Raw genomic sequence first — 19238 nt, 5'->3', positions numbered from 1 at the left:
CTCTTTACTAGAATGATTTAATTCGCCATTAGCGCTCTTTACTAGAGTGTTTATCTCTCTCACAACAGTGAAGACAGGTATCACGCTCTTCCTGTTCTTGTTGACAAATTCTAGAATTTTGAAGAAGAAATTGTCGCTTTCGCCCGCTTCGGATCTTTTGAAAAATGGTAGGAAACGTTTTTGTCGTTTTTTGACGTGCGATGTTTCCACTGTTTCGATGGGATACATTGAGTACAAAGCGGAAGGTGTATCTGGGGACGATTCCTCTACATTAGTTTGTCTAGATGTTTTATCAGTAGAGTATAGTCGCACAGCGTGAATTGTGACTGGTTTGCTTGATTTTTCCGTAGCTGATGTATCTGTTTTTCTATGGATTATGGAGTCGTTGTTCTTAGTGTTTTTATTGAGATGTCTTGTGCCTGCATCGGTTGGTTTTATAACGTTTTCTGGTGTCATAACTCCTTTTGGGACTGTGTTTTTAACTCCTGATTCAGCTATGCTATAGAGTGACGAAGACTTCTGTGTCTTTGTTTTATGTAGTGCCTGTCTTTTTGTATCAATAACTGTGAATTCTTCTCTTGTAGTTCCGAGTGTAGTGTCTCGTGGATTTAGATGTACTTTTCTGTGTTTGTCTGTTTTTGTTTTTTTTCCGTGTTTCTTTGGTTTCAAGTCGAATTTGTAGTATCCTTGTGGTTTTGTGTTTCTGTCACCTGTAACATGTAATATATGCAAGGTGTTTAATGTACCTATGTATATGCATAAAAATACTTTGATTATTTTAAAACAATATTTATGTTTTGCTAAGTCTGTATTAAGGTAGTTTCGTGCGTAAAAAAAATATCCTATTTAGTCTGTCAGTATTAAAAGTATGATTTTATCGGACACAAAGCCGCTTGAAGTTAGGATTTGTGACAGTTTTAAGGCAATGAGGGCTATCGCGTATGAATTCGCCGCCAGAGGCGCTAGTGTAGCTTGAGGTCTCCGAAATGTCAAATCTCATAGTTTTTGGGTGAGCTACGCGGGCTTATTTATAATTAAAATAATATTGTGAATATTTTGCATTCATCATCCCAGCCTATATACGTCCCACTGCTGGGCACAGGCCTCCTCTCAGATCAAGAGGGCTTGGGTCATAATAATAATGTTGGGGAATATTTTGCATTACCTGAAATTAATTATGGCAATTATGCGATAAGGGGCAATGAATGTCTGTGTTTTGAGACAGTTTTGTCTTTCGGAAACTTTTGTCCTCCCTTTTTTTCCGAACAAAACGGGACTACGCAACACTGGCATGCTAGATATTTTGTTATGGTACAGTTTTAAGGTATTAAAATATGATTTAAATCTAAACTTTGTTTTCACGCCCGTAATAACCGACTTTGACAGCCACACTTCAGAACCTCACGCAACAGTGGCGCCGTCTAGTGAGACAAGAAACGATAGCCCTCATTTCTTCATGGAACTACAGTCACGAGCGTTAATTTGAGACCCACCAAGGTCGAATATCTGTCATTTGTATGACAATTCAAAGGTTTTTTCTGACGAAATGGGTCCCAAATTAACGCTTGTGATCGTACCATTAATACAATGTACCTATATCTACATATAGGTAGGTAGTGTCACTGCAATGTGGAAGAGTCGTTAGTATATAATGCTTGTTAGCTAGTGGACAGGATGATTATTTGGTTTAGTTTTTTGCTGGATGAGTTAGATGATTTTAATCACGTAAGTTGTTGGTTGCTAAGCACAAATTGATTGGAAAATATTTGGCAGTTTTTTTAAAGTTAAATTATAGTAGGTAATTGATTAAATAAAGGATGATTGAGTGACTAGATAACTGATTTATTGAGTGACGATTGAATGATTTGATAACAATCACGATATTTGACTATTTTTTGTTTATTGTATAATTCAAAGCTTTTCAACGCGTGTTATAAAAAAAACATTTTTTAAGTTATCTTTACATATAAAGCAGCAGGTTTTGCAGGTGGTAGGACCTTGTGCAAGGTCCGCCCGGATTGCTACCACCATCTTGCTCGCTAATCCTGCCGTGAAGCAGCAGTGCTTGCACTGTTGTGTTTCGGCGTGGAGAGTAAGACAGCCGGTGAAAATTACTGGCACGTGAGGTATCCCATCTTAGACCTCTATGATTGCAACGCGTTTGCAATACCCCTGGTGTTGCAGTTGTTTATGGGCGGTGGTGATCTCTTACCATCAGGAGACCCACTTGCTCGTGTGCCATCCAGTCGAATAAAAAAAAAAGGTCTGAAATTCAGAGGAAGAAATTCTAGCGTCTTACGCAAGTAGCACCATAGCAGCTGTATAGAGGAAAGCGATTCACTATAAATTCAATTTTAAACGATTTTTTTTTCCTGCTTTGAACAGTTGTATATCTAAATTTTATATGATATGGCAAATTCAGGAGTTGTCAAATACTGTATTGGTGTCAATTGTACTATGATATTTATTATTATTCAATATTGATTCTTTTTTTTTGGTGTTATCGATCTAGTTATTGATCCCTTACTCGGGGCTGGCGGCGTATCCCATATGCGCGTAGTTTGGTGCGCACGCGCCGCGCTCGTAGTGCGCCCGCGACGCGCACGGCGCCGCCGCGAAACTGCGCGGGCGCAGAACTGACTCCGCGTAGTACATGTATGAGCGCCAGTGGCTGCAGAAGACTAGGGGAGGGGGTTAGTTGGTTACGAAGCTGTTGTTAATGGCTTATTGGCATACAAGTACAGATGTGCAAGTTGCAGAACGGAAATTTCAATCCCCATAACAAATTGTGAGAAGTTTCCGAAATTTATTTATATGAAAAATTTCGCAATTTTAGAAAGTTTCCTTTGGCACATCAGTACATGCAAGGCAATTGTTAGTTAATTAATCGTATTTTTTCCAAGTAACTGGTTTTTAGTAATATATTTTTATATATGTTTGACACAATCAAACATAGATTAAATTTATTAACAGTAAAATCCAGATAAAAAAACTCATGCGGATTATCCAGGTGAAAACTTGTCCGCTATACGAAGAAGTAGAATGGTTTTAATTTTTTTTTTGGGAAGAAAAACTTAGACTTCGTTAAGCAAGCGTATGTATTTATTGCTAATACATAAACGAATAATAATAATTTTGTTTTTGAATCACTGCCTTTTTCGTATTCCGGACGAATGGATAAAATAACTGACATGTCTGGAAAATGCTACAGCTAAAAATAGCTCATTCTTTGGGGGACCAGTAATGATCGACCTATACCGCTCAGCCATCACTGTGCGACCTGATAATACGAACTCATTTTGGACTAGAATTATCAAGTCGTACAATATTAGGTCGTGCATTATTAGGGTGTCCAAATTTTCGCTCGACCTGTTATTGTAAGTCGTTATAATCGGAATCCAATCGGATCGAATGACCATAGATTTGTGTTAGGTTGTGTTTGGTCCAATTGTGACTGAATTAAGTTATTTCCTACTAAATTTATCAATATTCGGTGTAAATGTTATTATAACGGATAACTCACGTCTTAAACCGAGTTTAGCTCGACATGTTTCGGGCTATTTCGAAAGTGCGTGAAGCCATTGAGATTGGTCGGTCATCCGAATTTTAACCGGGATTGTGGTTGGTCGGTACCCCCGAGTTGGAAAAAGTATGAAATACTCGTGCTGCGTCATCGGTTGGTGTGAACGTGCCTTTACGGAGTGATGTTGTTAGTGTGGTGTGCTACCCTACATTAGACATTGATAATAAAAATGACGATAAAAATGCGGGTAGTTTTGTGCGCCGGTGTTAGTTTCGTCGGCAGTCCGCGCGAGCAGAGCGGTGGCGCGTAGTGTGCGTGTTGCGGCAGCCGCCGGTTCGCGTGCTCCTGAGAGGAAGGGCTACGAAATAGCCCGAAACATGTCGAGCTAAACTCGGTTTAAGACGTGAGTTATCCGTTATAATAACATTTAATATGAGTGAGTCTCACGGTAGTTTCATGTTCAAAATATTCGGTGTACACGAAAAACATGATCAATCGAGCGAATCGATTGCTTGCTGTCAAAAGTGTGCTTTGATTATTAGGTCGCACAAAATCAGGTGGTCGAATAGCATCTTGATCATTATCGGTACAGGTGGATAAAGCTGGACCCGTGTTCCAAGTGACATGTGATTGAATAACTACACCCATTCTTTGCACTTTACTGATGTCAGTATCAGTACTGATTTGTTACTTACACTTGTTTAACAAGAATTGTTGCGGCACCACCACCTCCAGCTCGCAGCCCGGCTGTGGGCTGATCCCACCGTTGGGGTAGAAGTCGGCGTGACCCGTGGGGGTCTTCACGCCTATAACACAATGCAGTTGATGGTTAAGAGAGATAGAGAGAGAGAGAGAGAGAGAGAGAGAGAGAGAGAGAGGAGAGAGAAGAGAGAGAGAAGAGAGAGAGAGGAGAGAGAGAGAGAGAGAGAGAGGGGGAGAGGGGGAGGGGGAGAGAAGAGAGAGAGAGAGAGAGAGAGAGAGAGAGAGAGAGAGAGAGAGAGAGGGAGAGGAGGGTGGGGAGAGAGAGAGGAGAGAGAGAGAAGAGAGAGAGAGATGACCATCAGTGGTGTAGCGGTATAGCACGCGGTACGGATTACCGAGGACCTGGGTTCGATTCCCAGTGATGGTCTTATTTTTCTGGTTTTTCTGTGCATCTATATTTCAGTTTGTATTTTCAATCAGGGGCTCTTAGTTGAATTTTAATGCAATTCCGTTCTGGAAGGCGTTTCCGAGTGTGCCGTCTTCTGTTTTTAACCCCCGACGCAAAAAGAGGGGTGTTATAAGTTTGACCGCTCTGTGTGTCTGTCTGTCTGTGGCACCGTAGCTCTTAAACGGGTGGACCGATTTGAATGCGGTTTTTTTCATTTGAAAGTTGATGTTTTTAGACATGTTTCATCAAAATCGGTTCCGTTGTGAGATATTGAAGATTGGGTGGTAGATTTTTTTTGACATTCATAAGTGCTGTTTGTAGCCTAAATTGAATAAAGATATTTTGACTTTGATTTGACTTTGAAGTGACAAAGTCGGAGGTAATCCAACTTTTGTTGGTTAGGTTTTACGTATGAGTTAATAATTGTTTGAATTTATAGTTTGATTGTATTATTTATTTATTTGTGATGTGATGTACCATCCATCAGCAAAATATGTGGTCTACCACCATAAAGTTGATAATCGTTTGCATGTCATAAAACAATAATGCCAATAGACGTGTCTGTCAACTTGAAAGTTCGACTTTAGCGACATATTCATTTGATAGGGATTTTTAAAAATTGATAGACCACTTATTTGGCTGATGGTACATACCTATAACTTGTAAACAAACTATTGAGTAAGTATCTTTATTATTATTATTATGATAATGATGGATGATATAGATAATGATGATGATGAATGAGGGCTATCGTTTTTTGTCTCACTAGATGGCGCACTGTTGCGTGAGGTTTTTAAGTATGGCTTTCAAAAGTCTGTTATTACGGGCGTGAAAACAAAGTTTAGATTAAATCATATTTAATACACCTTAAAACCGTACCATAAAAATATCGAGCATGCCACAGTGTTGCATAGTCCCGTTTTGTTCGGAAAAAAGGGAGGACAAAGGTTTCCGAAAGACAAAACTGTCTCAAAACACAGACATTCATTGCTCCGGAACGCATATTTGCCATAATTAATTTCAGATATTGCAAAATATTCACAAAATTATTCTAATTATAAATAAACCCGCGTAGCTCACCCAAAAACTATGAGATTTGACATTTCGGAGACCTCACGCTACACTAGCGCCCCTAGCGGCGAATTCATTCGCGATAGCCCTCATTGACAATGGCTCACCGAATATGCCGGCGTCCGTGTGTATGACGTCCACGAAGTGTGCGTCGCTTGGATCCAAACGCTGGTCCAGCGGCAAGTTGGCGAACAGCGGCAAGGCGGGGTCCAGCCCGGTGATCCTGGATACGCGGCCTGCGAGAAACAACCATTTTATAATTAACTAAACTAGCCCGTTGCTCGTAGAATCGTTTGTCGCTAGCCCGCGGGAATAAAAACCTAATTCAAAAATACAAACTGAAATATAGATGCACAGAAAATACCAGAAAAATAAGACCAGCGCTGGGAATCGAACCCAGGTTCTCGGCATTCCGTGCCGCTGCACCAACGCTGGACAACGATACAGACACGAATTTCTCCTATGCACCTCATATATCAGCTTGTGTTGTTTCTTATTTAGCCACTTAAGCAGCGACACTAGCGACATCTATGCCGTAGCCCTCATCGAGAAACTTTTCGGCACTCCATCGGAACTAACCGCTCACCCGGACAGATATCGTTATTAATTTTAAGTTATTAATTTTTCAATGAAATGTGGACTTTAAATTTATGTAAGTAATTTCCAAAATCACATAACTTTGAATTCTCGCCTCGGTCTGTAGAACTATGTATGATAAAAAAAGTCAGGACTTACGAGGTTAATGTTTGTGAAAAGTAGAATATTGAATGCTATAATTTTAATTTTTATTCCATAAAATGTTATGTTTTATCGATTATTTGCAATTATGTCGAAAACCGAAATCAGATAGCAGCACTGTTCATATTATGCTGGTCTTCTTCTTCTCTTTTAAAATATGGCTTTTCTGTCCTAATTAATAGGACAATTTCGCCAGTGTCAAGGTAAACTCTCTTTGAGAGGGACGTTGTACGGTAATTGTAGTTTTTGCAACTTGATAGTAAAATTCCAGAAACCACGCGGAGACCACTTGCGCATTAAAAATGTTAAGACACGAGAGCAATATAGGATTTTGGGATCACTGTTCACTGTTAAGGTTAATCGCCGCATAAAACCCTATCAAAATTATACTTCAACTAGCCAAAGAAACAGAAATAGCAAAATTAGATATTGTCTACATCCGCCATCTTCGAATGCTACAAATCGAATCATCTATTATGCTGGTCGCATTATTTTTACATTTGACATTTCATACTGTCACTCTACTCAAACTATCTGTAAATCGAATTTCATCTAGATCAATTCAGTGCTTTAGACGTGATGAGGTTATGATTGGTTTTTGGAATCTTTTTGTATTTTTTATTTCAATTCCAAATTTTTACTTTTACGGTCATCCCGTAAAACCGAAATTGAAAATACGAACTGAAATATAGATGCACAGAAAAATCAGAAAAATAAGACCATCACTGGGAATCGAACCCAGGTCCTCGGTAATCCGTACCGCGTGCTATACCGCTACACCACTGATGGTCCCACCCACTGATGGTGAGACATGAGAGGTTGTAAAGTTGGGTGCCCGAAATGAGAGACCGGCTGATTTTTTGGACTTTTTACTCCGAAGCCGATTGCAATGGAACAGTGACAAACAAACTTAAAAACCTTATTTTATATTGATGCGCGATACTAGCGCCACCACATTTGCGTTTTATTTTGTAACTGCTGAGGTTCATGAATGTCAACGGGCATCGATCATTTTGATTAATTAGCAAGCTATCTAGTTCAGCAGATGAACTATAGATGGCGCTGTATCGAACAGAGGTAAAAAATAAACAGACTTACAAAACTTTCGCATTTCTAATATTAGTGGGATCTATATTTATACTTCGTTATACTCATGTCACGCTTACCTGTTTTGAGCGAGCCGCCCGCGACACCGGCGGACTGTCCTCCCAGACTGTGGCCAATCAAATGCGTTTTGGACAGGTCCAGGCCTCTGCGAACAATAGTAGATTGTACAAGTGACGGTTCCCCCGAGCCGCAGGCGAGAGATCACAGTTCAGTCGAGCGTAAAATGATTTCTATGAACAAGTCATGCATTCTTCACTTTGATTGCGAGGAAATTTATCAGCAACATTATAAACATTTTTTTTAATTACTAGATAAGGTGCCTTTTATACAAGGTGTTAATTAAATAACAGTAAAACTCAGAGATCCCAAAAATATTTTTTTCCATTTTAAGTTAGTTGATCGCATTTATTTGGAATACCTTCATTATTTAAAAAAATATTCGTGTGTTTTGTTGTTAGTAGACGTTGGAGTAGCTTCGCTTTTCGCTTCGCCATTTTTAGAAGAAAATTAAACTGACAGCAAAAACGGCCAGCATTGAGTTATCTAAATTAAACAGTATGCAACTTCGCTAAAATATTTCATTGGCGCGTGTTACGCTTTATTTGTAATTTTTCTGGCACTGACTAAGCTAGTTAGAAACTTGAACCAAAGGCCAGAGCGAGGGATTTTACAGGACCAATAGCACACTATTTTCCAATAGTCCTTTTTATATAACAGGGGGGAACTAGCTAGGTTATCTGATGGGAAGCAATCACCGCCGCCCATGGACACCTTTGAACACGAGGAGTATCACAGGTTGCCAGTCCTTTGGGAGACTGATGTTCGGCCCTAGTCTCATGGAGCAACAGGAACCTGTTGCATATGTAGCACTGACCTGGACACGAGGTAGTCTATGAACTTGGCGGCGAACCGTCCTATGTACCAAGTGTTCTCGGCCGCCGTGAAGTACCACGGGCCGGCCTCGAGCCGGGACGCGTCCACCATTATCACGTTAGAGTTCCCGCGGAGCATGTAGGCTGTGGAAAGTTAAATAATTATAATAAGATATTTATCAATCAAAATCAAAAAATCAAAATTGTATTATTAACGCAAAAACAATTTACAAGTAGGGGGTTGTCCGTTGGGTTCCACACCTAGGCTAAAGCTGTCACGGTGGAAACCTGATCGGGGTACAAACAATTGATTTGATTTAAATAACTAAATTTTGTCAAAAATGGTGTAAATTAAAAATTAGGCAACAAAACGAACAAGTTGTATGTGTGTGTGTGTGTGTGTGTGTGTGTGTGGTGTGTGTGTGTGCGTGCGTGCGTGCGTGCGTGCCGTGCGTGCGTGCGTGCGTGCGTGCGTGCGTGCGTGCGTGCGTGCGTGCGTGGTGTGTGTGTGTGTGTGCGTGTGTGTGTGTTGTCTCAGTATCGCGGCAATTTAAACTACTTAACCAGTTTAAGAGCATGGATGTAACTTCGCGAGGGAAGCCTTGGAGATGTTGCAGAATTTCAAGACCGAGTTGTAAAGGAATGGGTGAAGGAAGTCTGGAAATCTCTTCGAGAAGTTCTTCTTTAAAGTAAAGTTTAGTAAAAGTTATTTTAATAGTTTGCTTTTAGTTTGCTGAGTAGAGACGTTGGAATAAGAAAGGGGAGCGTAGCCGGTATCGTCTCGGGTCGTGCCATTCGTTTTTTGTCAAGTTCTCTAGAATGGATGACGAAATCAGAATGTGACGAATTAAGAACTTGACTAAAAACGAATGGGACGACCCGAAGAACATAAAACGAGGCAACGAGCCATTTAACCCGAATCTGCGTTCATACGCTGCCGCTACTGTACCTTCCCGAACCAGCAGACCGCTGTTCTCGTCTGGCAGCTCCATGAACGCGTGGAAGTATATCACGGTGGGGTCGTGGAAGTTGATGTTGGAAGCCAGGAGTTTGTCGTCGTCGCCGATAACCAGTTCTTGGTACACGGTCGGGTTATATCTGCGAATAGACGAGCATTTACTTTGACACGAGTGTTTAGGTAGGTTTAAGAGCCACAAACGAGCGAAGCAATTCAACGGTGTGAGTGAAGTTCCCAATCCGCACTGGCTCGCGTGGGAACTACAGCTCAAGCCCTCTCATTGTGAGAGGAGGCCTGTGAATATTTGTATTGTGTTGCTAGTGCAAAACGAAAGTTTTTTTTTGGTGGACTTTTTGTTGATAGGTTTTTATGAACTAAACAATAACTCCTGACCACTTTTCAAATGACTAATGATTATCTGGGCCATTGTCGTGTATTGCCAACTTTAGATAAAACAAACAAGGGGGAATGGATGAAAATTTTAGAAACGCAATTCATTAATTATTATTATTAATTCAATCATTAATTTTTTTTTTCAATTTCTGTTACGTGTATGGAGTGCTCCCTCCCCCCCTATAAATATTTATTTTTGTAACAATTTTTATACAAACTAAATAGCGGCTTTGACCAGACATCTGTACCTACTCCAAATTTCATTGATATACATCTTGTAGTTTTCGAGGTAAATGCATGTGACATACGGACGGACGGACAAACAGACAGACAGACGGACTTGACGAAACTATAAGAACTGGATACTCTTCACTGACCTGGTGAAGAGTTGGAATTCAACGTCATTGGTGTCCCTCATGAGTGGACATTTGGATTTGTCAACGGGCGCCACTTGCAGGAGAGCCTTCTCGAATTGCACCCCTGGTGGACCTGCGGGGGAAAGGCCAATAAGTTTTATCAATTATAGTACATTGTGTCTTAAGGGCGGTAAATAAGGAATTACGAACGAGAGTCTATTAGAAGCCCGACGTCGAAGACTGAGGGCTTTAATGAGTCGATGTTCGTGATTCTAGTACCGCCCGTGCGACATACAATGTTTTTCATCAATCACATTTGCGAGTAAAATTGTATATTTGTAAAAGAAAAACTAATATTTTTCAAAAATTGCCGATTGCGCTCTCATTTGACGGAGCGTCATTTTGAAAAAAAATCGAAAAACTGAACCGAAATATCGTCACTACTTTAAAAAAAACTCCTACCTCAAAATAGGTAATTTTTCTGAGTGAACTTTATGTACATTATGTCAAGGTTCAATTTTGTGGACATTTTGATTTTAGATACGAGATTTTTCAAAGAGAAGCTTGTATTATGGATACTAGGCAACGGATAAACATACTTATATAGAAAAATACGTAAATATATATTCAACGTCCAAAATCCGAGAACAAACATTCGTATTATTCATACAAATCTGCCCCGACCGGGATCGAACCCGGTACCTCAAGCTTCGTATCAGGTATTCTAACCACTTGGCCTTGGCTATCTGGTCGTCAATTAGCCGAGTATTTTCTATTAATGAATTGACTCATCTTTCAAAGTTTTTTTTTTTTTTTTTTTTCGTTAGCAATTTTCTATGTCCCACTGCTGGGAAAAGGCCTCTCCCTCGGATTTCTAACTTCCCCTGTCGGCAACTAAGTTTTTCCAGTCGTTTTTGAATGCGTCCAAGTCGTCCCGCCACGTCCGTCTCGGTCTGCCGCGCCTCCGTTGACCATCTAGGGGCGCCCACTGGGTAGTAACCTGTGCCCATCTCTCCGGGTGCATGCGGCAGATATGGCCAGCCCAGTCCCACTTCAGCCTGGCGGTTTCTCTCCCGACATCTGCTATGCACGTTTTCGAGCGCAGTGTGGTGTTCCGGATCCGATCTGTTCTTTTGACACTCAAAATGCTGCGCTCCATAGCCCTCTGGCAAACCTTCAACTTGGACTTCTGAATTTCGGTTAAGGACCATGTTTGGGCACCGTAGGTTAAGATGGGCAGTATACAAGAGTCGACCAGTTTCCGCTTAAGTGACAGTGGAAGGTTGCCCTTCAATAGCTTCTTCATGGACCAGAAGCTCTTCCAGGCATTGTCGATACGCCTTTCCACTTCTTTATCCTGCCTATTGCTAAAAGATACTATCTGGCCCAAGTAGATGTACTCGTCGACGTATTGTATGACGTGCCCGTCCACCTCAATCCTACGTTTTGTGCTGTTGGTCATAACCTGTGTTTTCGTCCGGTTCATCAGAAGTCCAACCCGAAGGCTCGCAGAGCTGAGATCTTGCAGCATTTGTTCGAGCTCTGAGGCCGTAGAAGAAAAAAGGACTATGTCGTCGGCGAAACGAAGATTTGTCAACCTTTTATCGCCTACAATGACACCCCTTGCCTTCCAGACCACCGCCAGGCTTTTGAAGATCTCTTCCAGTGAGCTAGTGAATAGCTTGGGTGATAGCGGGTCGCCTTGTTTAACGCCTTTTTCTATGTTAAACGACTGGCCAGATAAATTGTTGAGATTAAGGTTGGCTGTGCTGTTGTTATAAATTGATTTTAGTAGATTGATGTACGTTGAATTAATGCCTTGGTTGTGGAGCGCTGTTTCTATTGCAGAATGCTGAAGGCTGTCGAATGCTTTGGAGTAGTCCAAAGCTAGGTTTTATTAAACTCGTTATATTTCTCTATGAGCTGGTTGAGTGTGTGAAGATGATCCGTAGTCGAAAATCCGGGGCGAAATCCTGCTTGCTCGGGCGGCTGGTGCTGGTCGAGCTGTCCAACAATACGATTTTCTATAACTTTAATAAAGGTCTTATAGGCATGTGAGATAAGGCTGATTGGTCTGTAGTTATCAATGTTGCACTTGTCACCCTTTTTGTGGAGGAGTATTATGTTAGAATGGCACATATCTTTAGGAAATTACCAGAGCTGAGTATGAGATTGAATAGCATAGTGAGATGGGGAAGTAAAATCTGCTTTCCAAATATAAGAGTTTCCGTGCTGATTCCATCAGGCCCTGGACTCTTATTCATTTTCATGCTTCGAAGAGCCTTATCCACTTCGTTTTCTGTGATTGGGGGGATGTTGTCAGCGCAAAAGTAGTCTTCTAAATTATAATTTTTGGATGGGTCAGAATAAAGTGACTTGTAAAAATCCGTACAGATTTGTAATATTTTCTGCCTATTGCTATGCTTGTTGCCATTTCCGTCCCTCATGTTGGTAATCCAGGGCTTTCCTTTTAAGATTCCTTGCTTGGCCGCTCTAAGTGATGTATTATTAACAAGTGCAGTCTTGACTAGATTGGTGTTGTTGTCTCTGATATCCTTTCTTATACTTCGTTTAACTATTTTATCTAATTTTCGGAATGCTATTGAACCTAAGTTTTCACGAGTTCTTTTTTCTATTAGAGAAATGGTATTTGCCTTTCAAAGTTAATGGATGTAAAAAAAAAGGGCGAGTGCGAGTCGGATTCGCGCACCGAGGGTTCCGTACACATTTATCGGTATGTAAGTAAACGGGAATCGTGTCTTGATATTTCTCGCTTTTTCCGACTGATTTAATATATCCAGTGTATGCAGAGCCCTACTCTTAGCAAAATCTACGCAGTGTGGGGTCAGATTACATTGGTCATTAATATTTACAGACAGAACAAAAATCAAGATTTTTCAGACTTTTCTAGTTGGTTGTGTTATAATAGGTCCCTTGAACCAAATTTCAAGATTCTGAGTTCACGGGAAGTACCCTGTAGGTTTTGATTCCCTTGCGAGACTCGAAAATTTGCGGAAATTTGCAGCATAAACGGCTGCATCTTTTGATTTGCGTTGGCTTAGAAGTTTGATTTTTTCACAGCTCCAAGGGACAGTAGACCTCAGTATTTGATATAAATTTCAGAATGACACCTCCACGCGTTCGCGAGAAAAAGGGTCTTGACTTGACAGACAGACAGACGGGCAAAAAGTGATTCCGTTTTTTCCTTTTGAGGTACGGAACCCTAAAAAACGATGTATCGTAAAGTCTAATTATTATTAACATGTCTATTAGACTGATTGACTTCTAATTACATAATTGACATGCTCGCTTGGACTGAATTCTTGCGCGGCCAAGCGTGAGCGGTTGCTAAATTACGATTTTCTAATATGATTTCGATTATATGACGTTACTAAATACGACAGCGCACTTACTAAGGCAACTCATAGCCTAGCAACTAAAATCTTTAAAAATAAAGATAAGCTAGGAATATCACTTAACTAATTGTAAAATTGTTATGAAATAAACAGTTATATTTTTTTTACTTGAAATTACCGTACAGGTAGAATAGAATAGAATAAGTAGAATATAAAGTGTTTATTCGTTACAAAGTAGCGTAGCATAAAAGAAAGATATTAAAAAATAAAGGAAGTTGTATGCCAAGAAATGGTCCCAAATCAGCTGTAATATGGCAATACGGTATTTGGCTACTCCTTATTTTGCCATATCTTAATATTATTATGAAAATCCCCCCCTCTTGTTCTGAGAGGAGGCCTGTGCCCAGCAGTGGGACGTATATAGGCTGGGATGATGATGATGATGATTATGAAAATATAGATAAACAGATAGTGTTTAGCAAAGAGAAAATTTAAATCGGTTGAAAATTGGATTTATAGTGATTTTTTGAAAAATCTATATACCTGTCTCTTTCTCAAACGCTTTTCTCTATGCAGCAAGCATGCCAGTATGTCTTTCTCTGTCTAATCTTGAGTTTCAAACCTTTATAACTTTGTTATTTGTAAAGGTAGCTTAAAAATTGTTTAACGTGGGAACTATGGTCCAAGCCCTCTTGTTCTGAGAGGAGGCCTGTGCCCAGCAGTGGAACGTATATAGGCCGGGATGATGATGATGAATATGCTTAGGAATAGTCCATAAAATAATGAGCTTGTAACTATGACAAAAAAGTAAGCTTTATTAATTGTAACCACAGAAAACATATAGAAACTCGTGGTTTTGAAGAGTTGTCCAGGGGACGTAACCATGGCAACGAGGCACATCAAGTAGTTGATCGACCCATCTATACTTCTATGCCATCATCGCAGCCTGTAGACGTCCCACTGCTGGTCACAGGCCTCCTCTCAGAACGACACAGCTTGGGCCCTAGTTCCCACGCGGGCCCAGTGTGGATTGGGAACTTCACCCAAACCATTAACTTGCTTAGCAGGTTTCCTCACGGTGTTTTCCTTCACTGTAAAGCTCGTGGTAAATCTCGAATGTCATTTCGCACATGAATTTCGGAAAGCTCAGAGGTGCGAGTCGGTGTTTGAACCCACGATCCTCTGCTTGAGAAGGCCATAGGTCAAACCATTAGGCCACGACGACCCTCTTAATTTATAATAGCAAGGCAAATTTCAATTCATACTTATTTTATATAATCGTAAATAAATTTATTTCTAAACATTTTTCAGCAGAATTACATTTTGACAAAATTCACTTTTGTACCCAATTTTTTTTTTGATTTGACTGGATGGCAAGCAAGCAAGTGGGTCTCCTGATGATAAGAGATCACCACCGCCCATAGACAACTGCAACACCAGGGTATTGCAGACACGTTGCCAGCCTAGAGGCCTAAGATGGGATACCTCACGTGCCAGTAATTTCACCGGCTGTCTTACTCTCCACGCCGAAACACAACAATGCAAGCATTGCTGCTTCACGGCAGGATTAGCGAGCAAGATGGTGGTAGCAATCCGGGCGGACCTTGCACAAGGTCCTACCACCTGCAAGTATGTATCTATATCTATATCATTATATTTATCCGTTGCTTAGTACCCATAACACAAGCTTTGCTAAGCTTACTTTGGGACTAGGTCAATTGGTGTGAATTGTCCCGTGATATTTATTTATTTACAGCGTGGAGACCCACATGCTCGTTTGCCATCCAGTCGTATAAAAAAAAAAAAATACTTAAACACATATGAAACACCCAAGACCCGAGAACAAACATTCGTATTTTTCATACAAATATCTGCCCCGACACGGGAATCGAACCCGGGACCTCAAGCTTCGTAGTCAGGTTCTCTAACCACTAGGCCATCTGGTCGTCTGGTCGGCTGTATATATATATACAAAGGATAGTTATTCCGGAAAATTGCAGACAGAGTCGCGGGCGAAAGCTAGTTAAAAATAAACCTTAGTTATTAAACAGAACCTAAGGTCCGTGATGCAACAGCCAAGTCAAGTTATTACGAACTGACTTAACTAGTTATACTGGAAAACTCTCGCTGGAAATCTATAGGGATATTTAAACGACTGTTTATATGTTACGCAATACGGTGTTTGACAACTCCTGATTTTGCCATATCTTAATATTATTATGAAAATATAGATATACAGATAGTGTTTAGCGAAGAGAAAATTTAAATCGGTTGAAAATTGGATTTATAGTGATTTTTTGAAAAATCTATATACCTGTCTCTTTCTCAAACGCTTTTCTCTATGCAGCAAGCATGCCAGTATGTCTTTCTCTGTCTAATCTTGAATTTCAAACCTTTATAACTTTGTTATTTGTAAAGGTAGCTTAAAAATTGTTTTTCTATTCGATAACAGGCATTGTGTAGTTTTAATTTATAAAACATATACAAAATAGTCAAATACTTACCGTATTGTGTTAATTGGCAGTACGGAGTATTTAGTATTTATTTATGTTGCAAAAAACATAAAATAAGGCCTTATATTTATTTATTTATTTATTTGCCAATAAAAAGTTACAGCATTACAGTAAAACCAATGCGGTGTAAAATTCAAATTATACTTACAATAAAAAACACAAAAAGACGTTAAAAACAAAAAAAAAGTTATTTTGGGGTTTTTATCCTTGCTTCCCTAAAGCGACGGAAGACCACGCCCTCTGGCCAAAAATCGGAGTGCAGCTGGTGCTTAGCCGGCACTTGGAGTATAAGGCACTTGTCTCACCGCCAGCGAGAAAACGATTGGCTATCGACTATTTTCTCGCTCAAGAAACGAACAAAAGATATAAGATCCTGTGTAAGTAAAAGAGACACATATATTAATAGTTGATCGCTGGCTGTTCACACTGTCGGCGAGAACTCGCTCTTACATCTTTTGTCGCAGCGACAAGAGCTATTAAACTCGCTGAGCTATAGATACTCGCTCAGCGATGTCAGCTTGGCGGCCGCCCCGCACGAGCTAGTCGAGTGGAGCGAGTAATCGCCCGTCGCACGCGAACACTCGCTTACAGCCGAGCGACAAAACTACACTCGCTTCTCGCTGCTCGCCCACTCGTTTCTAGTTACTCGCTCTACTCGCTTCTCGCTCATCGTCGGCTGTGGGACAAGTGCCTCAAAGAGCGAAAATTGTTGGCTCTATTAGACTCGAGCGGGCGGATAAAAACCTCGGCTCCCTTCAACCGACCCCGAGCTGGCTCGCGGATGTGCTCGAAGACCTTCTCTTCCGTGGTCTTCGCAGCCAACCGCGATAGGTAGATGTCCACCAACGGTACTGCAGCTTGGATACAATACAGGACGACGCTGCAGGAATGGTCCCACGCAGGAATGGTTATATAAGGTTTTTGTTAAAATTTTAACAGAAACTTATTCTGAATTTATTTGCGGAATTACATATGAAATTTACCATAATACTTTAGCGTATACATACGTACATAATACATTGCTCGCAGGACTGATGGCCGGTGGGGTCAGAAGGTTCTCGAATGGCGTCCGCGGACCGGGAGACGAGCTGTCGGTAGGCCTCCAACAAGATGGAGCGACGACCTGGTTAAGATCGCGGGATATGCGGAAGCACAAGACCGGTCTGAGTGGAGAGCCTTGGGGGAGGCCTATGTCCAGCAGTGGACGTCTTTCGGCTGACATGATGATGATGATGACTTTAGCGTTTAAGGCTCGACCGGCCATGTAAATGATGAAAGTACGAACACAATGTGTGTCACACACGAGCGGTTTCGCCCCTTTTAGTGCGTCTGGCAAACGCATAAACTTCTTAACCGCAACGACGCTTACGCGATAGGTTATTAAAATGAATAAATATAAGGGGACACTTGACACCAACATACCTAGTCTCAACGTACGCAAAGCTTGTATTAATTTACATGCTTTCGGTATCATAAGTACCTAATAGTTACTGTTTAAAAAAAAAAAACTTTTTTCAATAAAAATACTCGTCAAGATTGTTTACCCTTTTTCTAATGCTAAAAAAAAACAAGTATAGACCATGATGTACTTTTTGGGAAATTAGTAGAGTAAAATTCTGAAATTCAATACAACTACCCAAAGGGCGTTAGGCAATACTTCCTCTGATCTAATGGTTTATGCGCACGAAGCCGCCGGCAAAGCCTAGTATAATATAAACTCACGTATCATAGACAGGAAACAGGCAAGCGGCACTGTAGTAAGCATGTTCACAGGTTAAAATCACGTTTTATTGCAAATGGCGCAGGACGTGCGCTGCGCTCGGCGCATGTGCAACTGTGGGGTACCGCTCTTGGGATGGAAGGTAGGGGGGCTGCAGGGAAATGTAAAGTGGTACATCATTTCTTGTGCCTTTCCAATGCAGGTGTGAACATGTAACTACCGTGAGACTCGCTCGTATTAAATGATATTGTAACGGATAACTCACGTCTTAAACCGAGTTTAGCTCGACATGTTTCGGGCTATGTCGTAGCCCTTCTTCTCAGGAGCACGCGACTCAGCGGCTGCGCGTGTGCGTGTTGCGGCAGCCGCCGAGTCGCGTGCTCCTGAGAAGAAGGGCTACGACATAGCCCGAAACATGTCGAGCTAAACTCGGTTTAAGACGAGTTATCCGTTACAATATCATTTAATATGCAGGAGTAGTGATTTATGATAGTTGTAGTATGGCACCATATGTTACTGTTGACATATATGCAAGTGATGAAGAGTTTCGGGTCGGTTGGTAGGGAGCCACGTGTTAGCGCACTTAGCGCGTATAGCCAGGAGGCGCGGGTTCGAATCTCGGCCGGGTCACCCGTTTTTTTTTTTCGTTTTTAGGGCTCCGTACCCCAAAAGGAAAAACGGAACCCTTATAAGATCACTTTGTTGTCTGTCTGTCAAGACCCTTTTTTACTAATAATACTTAGGGGCTGTTTCACCATCCATTGATTAGTGTTAACTGGCGGTTAAGTGTGATGCCGTCTCTATTTGTTTTGCTCGAATAGACGGAGACGGCATCACATTTAACCGTCGGTTAACACTAATCAATGGATGGTGAAACAGTCCCTTAATGTTCGTTCTCGGGTCTTGGATGTTTAATATGTATTTAAGTATGTATTTATCTACTAGTGTTTACGCACGGCTTCGCACACGTAAATCATTAGGTCCAGCAGCTGAATTGAAATTCCGGGATTTTTAAAAATTCCTGTGGGAATTCCCGAAAATTAAATCGTTATTTTCATTGACGTTACTTTAAAACAATCATGGTCAAATTTCATGACTCTAAGCCCAGCGGTTCTTGTTTCGAGATTTTATCCCTATCCCGTGGGAATATCGGTATAAAAAGTAACCTATGTTTTAATCCAGGTTATAAACTACTTTTTGCCAATTTCATCCAAATCCGTCCAGCCGTTTCAGCGTGAAGAAGTAACAAACATACTCACTCACTCACTCACAAACTTTCACATTTATAATATTAGTAGGAAGTAAGATATAGGATATAAGTATATTTATCCGTTGCCTAGTATCCATAGTACAAGCTTTACTTAGTTTGGGACTAGGTCAATTGGTGTCAAGTGTCCCATGATATTTATTTATTTCTTTTATTTTACGTACAAATTTGGTTATTATTTTAATGCCCATACAGCGTAGACGTTGAAGCTGTA

The 19238-nt window shown here is 40.8% G+C and overlaps 2 protein-coding genes across 2 annotated transcripts in view; one reads left to right on the top strand and one right to left on the bottom strand.

Annotated features, from left to right (window-relative positions):
- LOC141442730 (double-stranded RNA-specific editase Adar-like) overlaps positions 1-19238 on the top strand; it is a 98252-nt gene that overhangs the window by 37472 nt on the left and 41542 nt on the right.
- Positions 29-17897, bottom strand: LOC141443068 (phospholipase A1 member A-like). The gene is made up of 9 exons (XM_074108280.1): positions 17760-17897; positions 10190-10301; positions 9411-9559; positions 8464-8605; positions 7649-7734; positions 5852-5980; positions 4219-4329; positions 227-710; positions 29-110 (listed from the first exon to the last, which is right to left on the bottom strand). The coding sequence occupies exons 1-9, from the start codon at positions 17800-17802 to the stop codon at positions 29-31; spliced, it is 1338 nt and encodes a 445-aa protein (XP_073964381.1). The 5' UTR covers positions 17803-17897.

The sequence above is a fragment of the Choristoneura fumiferana genome, chromosome 26, assembly GCF_025370935.1.
Source record: "Choristoneura fumiferana chromosome 26, NRCan_CFum_1, whole genome shotgun sequence".
Classification (NCBI taxonomy): Eukaryota; Metazoa; Arthropoda; class Insecta; order Lepidoptera; family Tortricidae; genus Choristoneura; species Choristoneura fumiferana.
Note: the sequence above shows the minus strand (reverse complement) of the source record. Positions and strands in the feature narration are given on the sequence as shown.

What these genes read in the sequence shown, in the direction of transcription:
- LOC141443068 (XM_074108280.1), bottom strand. Translation starts at nt 17,802, where the DNA reads ATGCTTACTACAGTGCCGCTTGCCTGTTTCCTGTCTATGATAC. An exon ending in CTGTTTCCTGTCTATGATAC is followed by an intron (nt 10,302 to 17,759) that starts GTGAGTTTATAT and finishes TTTCCCCCGCAG; the next exon opens with GTCCACCAGGGGTGCAATTC. An exon ending in CGGTCTGCTGGTTCGGGAAG is followed by an intron (nt 8,606 to 9,410) that starts GTACAGTAGCGG and finishes AACTTTCCACAG; the next exon opens with CCTACATGCTCCGCGGGAAC.